Here is a 5,851-nt window from a genome sequence, read left to right as displayed (position 1 = left end):
GAGCGTTTGGCAGGAAGGTAAAGAGAATAAACAATACAATAAAATGTGTCAGTTTAGAAATATTTTCAGGTAGATGACTCATTCCATAGAGGAGTTCCAAACTGGCCTTCATAACTGGGGAAAAGGAGGTGACACACGCCATCATGACCAAATTCCCAATGTGCAGGCTTCATTCATCAAGGATGTCTCCTCCCTTGTCAATGTGATGGAAGACCTTGGCAACCTCTTTGAGGAAGAAGGCCTGGATCTGATTGTCCTAGACTCCAAGGAAATTGCAGGGCTTGAGGCTGTTGGAACAATCCGTAAGGTGAAGCAGATTGGTCAAGAACAGTTTGAGGCATTCACTCGGGACTGCCTAGTGGAGCCAATCTACTGTACCATGTCCTCAGAAGAAACAAGTTGATGGTGTTTGGCTCTTCCACCCCAAGAAAGTTGACCAAAGGGAAGCAGCAGATAGTTTCTCTGAAGAATGACATGCAACTCTTCTCACGGCTATACATAGGTTGTCAGACAAGGGATGGAAACCTTGATGTGTTCTTTCAACATGAAAACCAGGCATGCCCTCCTGCATTGTCTGCTGTACGAAATCTTCGCCTTGGTGTGAAGAGTGATCTCCTTTCATGCTTAGAAGACATTGCCAATGCCAGCTGTGAAGTTTGTAAAGCCAGCTGCATCATTCTTGGTGGAGCAGCCATCGTCCAGATGTTAAAAGATTACTCTAAAGGGTTAAAAATAAAACATTTTGGACATTCAGCTTGGTACCCAATATAATCTTAATATAGACACTTGAATGATAAAGAAATAACAGATGGTGAAAAAATGCACCCTATGCGCTTTAGAAAATGAAAAGATAGTTGGTCATACACACATTTTGGCCTTTTTTTTCAGTTTTGGTCCAGAAATAGAGCCAATATGTTGTCAAATGTCATAACCATTCCATTAAACTCCTGGGGTCAGAATTGTATGGGGAAATGTATTATTTTGTCTCTGTATGTTGTTTACTTCAAAAGTTATGCCACTTTCTATATCATATTTAGATTTTTTGGGTTTGGGTTAGGTGCAATAAAGGGTTAAAATGAAGCCTTTGGGACATTATTTCAGCTTGTTACCTGGCAGATTGTGAATAGACACTTTAAGGATAAAGAAAAATCAGGTGGCATAAAAAAATCTGGGGGGTGCGTGTGGACCCCTATTTCCATCTAGACTACATCACCCTGTTTCAAAATTGCGAATAGAATCGATGCATGTGATCATGGATGTATTAATAGAACGCATTTGATTGAGGCACCTGGTGGCAAAGAGTGTTGCGCATCCGTAGTTCATTCTTTTGTTCCAAAAATGTGCGCAGGCACTTAATTGTTTACCAACAGTAAAAGGGTCTATATCCAGATTTCTTCTAAATATATGAAGCTACATATGTACCAAGTTTGACACTTTTATCAAGTGCACAATTTTTCAGCTAAGCTGCCCCACTACATAGGACGTTGATATGGAATGGGCTCTACTGAATACTTGTGTGATGATTATTCGCCATCTAGTGGTCAAAGTTGGTAGTCTTCTCACTGTCAGATCCGGCTGGCCAAGGGTCGGTTCTAGCCTAGGATCAGTAGTGTAGTCGAGGGTATACGGAGGAATAGAGTCTACCCACTGCTTTATCCCATTTCTTTATCCACACACAATATACCCACTTCTTTATCCACACAAACACACACACAATATACCCACTTATTTATACATACACACAATATACCCACTTATTTATACATACACACAATATACCCACTTCTTTATAAACACACACAATATACCCACTTTTCCCCACCACCACTCATGTAAATACTGCACAATTTTCAGTCACCTCTACCTACAGTAGGAGGGACCTACAGAATGTCAGGATATAGAGGTGTAAATGTTATATTGCATGGTGAAATGATCCACTTCTTTATGGACTAACATCATTGGATTCAGTGTAAAGTAAAGCCCCAAATATCTACTTTCTAACATTCATTTTCAATAGCAATTGAAGAACAAACTTAGATTGAGGCATGTGTGACCTAGTCAGTGGGTTGTCATGTACAGTTCTGTTGTCATTTGAGTTTCTGCAATAAAAAACAGATTAATGAACTATGGATAGTAATCAGTGTTAAACCATAAACCAACCGTAACCGATCTCTGACGTGTGGGGATTTGAGTGGATCTTATAATACCTCCATGTACTGGACTGATATAGAACATGATACCAAATGATGTCATAAAATGGAATGGAAACAACAGTTGTTTGATTTATTCAGTAGGAAATACAAATGATCCTCCTAAACAACATTTCACAATTTGAACAGATGTCTTGATTCCGAATGTGGTGAAATTTACCTGCTCACATTTAATCAAATATAGTTTCTCTCCAGACTCACATACGCATACTACATAATTACACAGAAGTCTGGGCCACTTCGCTGCCCAAGCTCGTGTTCTGAGGGCGTATCGACGGGTCAAAATTGAAGGAGTGACGCTAGCCCAGCTTAGATGGGCTGGGCATATCTATGGGTGGGAATGTCTGATTGTGAAAGTTGTTACTGATTGGTGTTGCCGGGATTACAGTGCTACCAATGAATTGCCAGGATTTGAGCAGCAGATTTTTGCATGAAGGGCCCCAGACCCATATAGAGATGTGCAGCATGCAGTAATGTAGTTAGCATAGCTTACATCATGTATCAGCAGTAATGTAGTTAGCATAGCTTACATCATGTATCAGTAATGTAGTTAGCATAACTTACATCATGTATCAGCAAAAGAATGGGTTAGGGTTACCCCTAACCCTAACCCTCATGGGTCTGGCATTGAAACTAACTCAAATACAGCAACAGAAATTTAACATCAATATTTGTATACATTGATCTTCAGACAAAACTTAAAGCGCAAAACTTAAAGAGCAAGAGGGTGTGATGTTATGTCTGGTACAGTAACTGTCCAAATCATAAATCTCTCCAAAGAACTGAAAACCCAGAAAATTTGAAATTCATCTGCTGCAGTGATGAAAAATTTGATTAGAATAGAATTAAAGCCCACGTTCAATCGGAATATCGCAGTGATCTGTGGTGCCACCGATGGAATGCAACCCTGAGAAGGAAGAGACAGATGAGCTCAATACAACTCTTAACACAGCCAAAAACAACATGAAGTATGCAGGAAGGAAATACTTTAAAATGTATTCACTGTAGATTAAAGATACAACCTAAGTGGAAAACCTACCAGGACCTCCAGCTTGCTTTCTCTGCCCAGTTACATATCTGGATCTGAAAAACAAGAGGACACAACAGAAGATAAAAACTAAATAAAATGCTGGTCTCTTCAAACAGACATCCAATCATGGCTAAAATGGTGCAGCGGCAGTGGTCTGATAAGTTTGTCTGTAGTTTCATATTACCTGTGATGTTTACTTTATAGCATTATCACAACCTACAGTAACAATGCTTTTATAAGCATGGGAATGGAGTGGGTCCACATTACTCATCATGATATCGACATCAACACACACACACACACACACACACACACACAGACACACACACACACACACAAACACAAACAAGGGTGTGGTCCCGTTACACTAACCCCAGGAGTAGATGGTGGGATTCTTCTTCATGTGAGTGACCACGCAGGTGTACACCTCGTCACTCTTGGGTGTGAAGGCCACATTCTTGGTCAGATGGAACTGCCAGCCCTGCTCGAAGGCCAGGTCTGTCTGTGTGGCACCAGGCATCTCCACCCCGTTCTTCAGGAGCTGGATGCTGATGTCAGGAGGGTGGAAGCCACTCACATGACAGATCAGGGTGTTCTGTCCCTCAAAGTTGTCTGGGTAGCGGGCATAGACCTGGACCTTTGGGGGACCTGAGGAAACATTAATGGGACAATAATCTAAGATTAAACTGACGTCATGATCAGGAACCCTTGCCAATGCTTGTTACAACAGCCGGAGACATGTGTCCCAAACAGTAGGCTGCTGCTTGCTTGTCTAGTGAGGCAGTATCCTTAGGAGGCAGTGTTTTTGTCTTAAGTTGTCGGAGTCTGGATTGAAACGGGATTCCAATGCAGTAATGCGTAACGACGTCATGATGTCATGTCGCTAAAATACCTGTCGTTCCATCACTGCTAAAAAATCATTCTGTAAAAAAGTGTTTGTAGGATAGTTTGCTTTGCAACATCAACTTATCAGCTGTCAAAACGAAAAGCCATAAAACCGGTTGTTATGCTGCCCAACAGGCTCTTTGCACAAGCTCCACTACTTCCTGAAATTCTACAGGCATATTTATTTCCTGTCCTATACCATTGGATGGAAGTGATTTATCAGGTGTGATCAGGTGTGCCGCACACCTGATTAAAGGTACCCAACGTAACGTGAATCAAAACAATCAGTTCTTTGTTTATTTTCGAAATTCCTCGATTATATGGTCCCTTGTAGTCTAATAAACATGTTGAATCACTTGAATGTCTTTCCTACCTTGTAATTTCTTCGCAAAATGATATTTCGCTAATGTTTTGAAAACAACAAAGATGTGTGAAACATCACTATTATGTGCTCCGTGTATTGACGCAATGACGTAGTACACGATTTTCGGGGACCACCTTCTCAAATTTGCTCTAGAGCGCATACTAGTGGTCAAAAACTACATTGGGTACCTTTAATCATCCAATAGTATAGGGTTAGGATTTCAGGAAGTAGTGGAGCTTGTGCAAAGAGCCTACTTACATGCTCCCTGCTTGTCTGATACGTAGATCCGTCATGACGGTCCCAGTGCCATAGCTTCAGATGGTAGAACACATTTTCAGTTTTTTAACCCTGTTTGCTTACCAACTGCTTAGACAGCAATATAAATAATGAGCTAGTTACCTTAGTGCTAGCTATGTAGCTAGCTAAAGATATTGCACCCCAAATCATTTTACAACTTGTTATTTTGTTCCGCGTCTGTAATGAATCCCGCGGTTAAAAGGGTAACATCGGCTACAGTGGCAAACACAGACTAGTCTACATAGAAACGGGTTATTTTGACAAATTGGCCACATTTGGAGAATCTATATGGTTACTTTCGCGAGTGAAAAAGTATTCAAAGTTAATAAAAGTATTATTACATATTAACAGTCATGCAGACAGAATGTCTCTCTTGATATACTTGTCGGAGCAGTGAGGCCTTTCAGATTCCTCCTCAAACACGACGGCCTCGGCATCAACTCATCCAGGCTAGACTAACCTACTTACTTTCTTTTGCGAATGCAGTCCCCAGGACGCACAGAAAAACAGAGAAGACAACTAAAGTCATCATCATTTGTTGAAGACCCAAAGTATCCGAAAAAAGGGTCAAATGTGTTGAGAGGAACAACGACAAAGGGTCAAATGTGTTGAGAGGAACAACGACAAAAGGGTCAAATGTGTTGAGAGGAACAACGAAGATGTCGCAGTAGTTGTTCTGTAGACTGAAACTGAAAGTAACTTCTCTCGAACACGAACTAGCCACACCCCCTCACTTATGAGCCAATGGGAAATCCGCTTGAGCAGTTGCTATGCGGGCTGCCTTTCCTATGTTTCTAGCTGGGGATCTCTTACCGGGAGAAAGAAAAGAAATATACTGTACGTTCAGCATTCGTTTTTTTTTACTTTTTTAAGTAAATGTAAGATTACTTTTAAAATAATGTATCAGTCCTCGGATGTCCTCTTTAAAGTCGCACAGAAACCATAGATGTATTGACAGAAACGGACGTTTGAGACGTTTGTTCTATTAATACATCCATGGTTTGAGATCATCTAACTTCCGTATTTTGACCTAGAGCGCTTCAATACCAGAGTAACGACCATGGA

General features: G+C 40.8%; 1 protein-coding gene across 1 annotated transcript; it reads right to left on the bottom strand.

Annotated features, from left to right (window-relative positions):
• Window positions 1–2,355: 2,355 nt before the first annotated feature.
• On the bottom strand, window positions 2,356–5,458 carry LOC311327368 (beta-2-microglobulin-like). Its single transcript, XM_084460409.1, has 4 exons — window positions 5,255–5,458; window positions 3,613–3,888; window positions 3,250–3,293; window positions 2,356–3,117 (listed from the first exon to the last, which is right to left on the bottom strand). The coding sequence occupies exons 1-3, from the start codon at window positions 5,319–5,321 to the stop codon at window positions 3,280–3,282; spliced, it is 357 nt and encodes a 118-aa protein (XP_084316535.1). The 5' UTR covers window positions 5,322–5,458; the 3' UTR covers window positions 2,356–3,117; window positions 3,250–3,279.
• Window positions 5,459–5,851: the final 393 nt, after the last annotated feature.

The sequence above is a fragment of the Borostomias antarcticus genome, assembly GCF_949987555.1.
Source record: "Borostomias antarcticus genome assembly, chromosome: 32".
Lineage (NCBI taxonomy): Eukaryota > Metazoa > Chordata > Actinopteri > Stomiiformes > Stomiidae > Borostomias > Borostomias antarcticus.
This window is presented reverse-complemented; position numbering and strand designations above follow the sequence as displayed.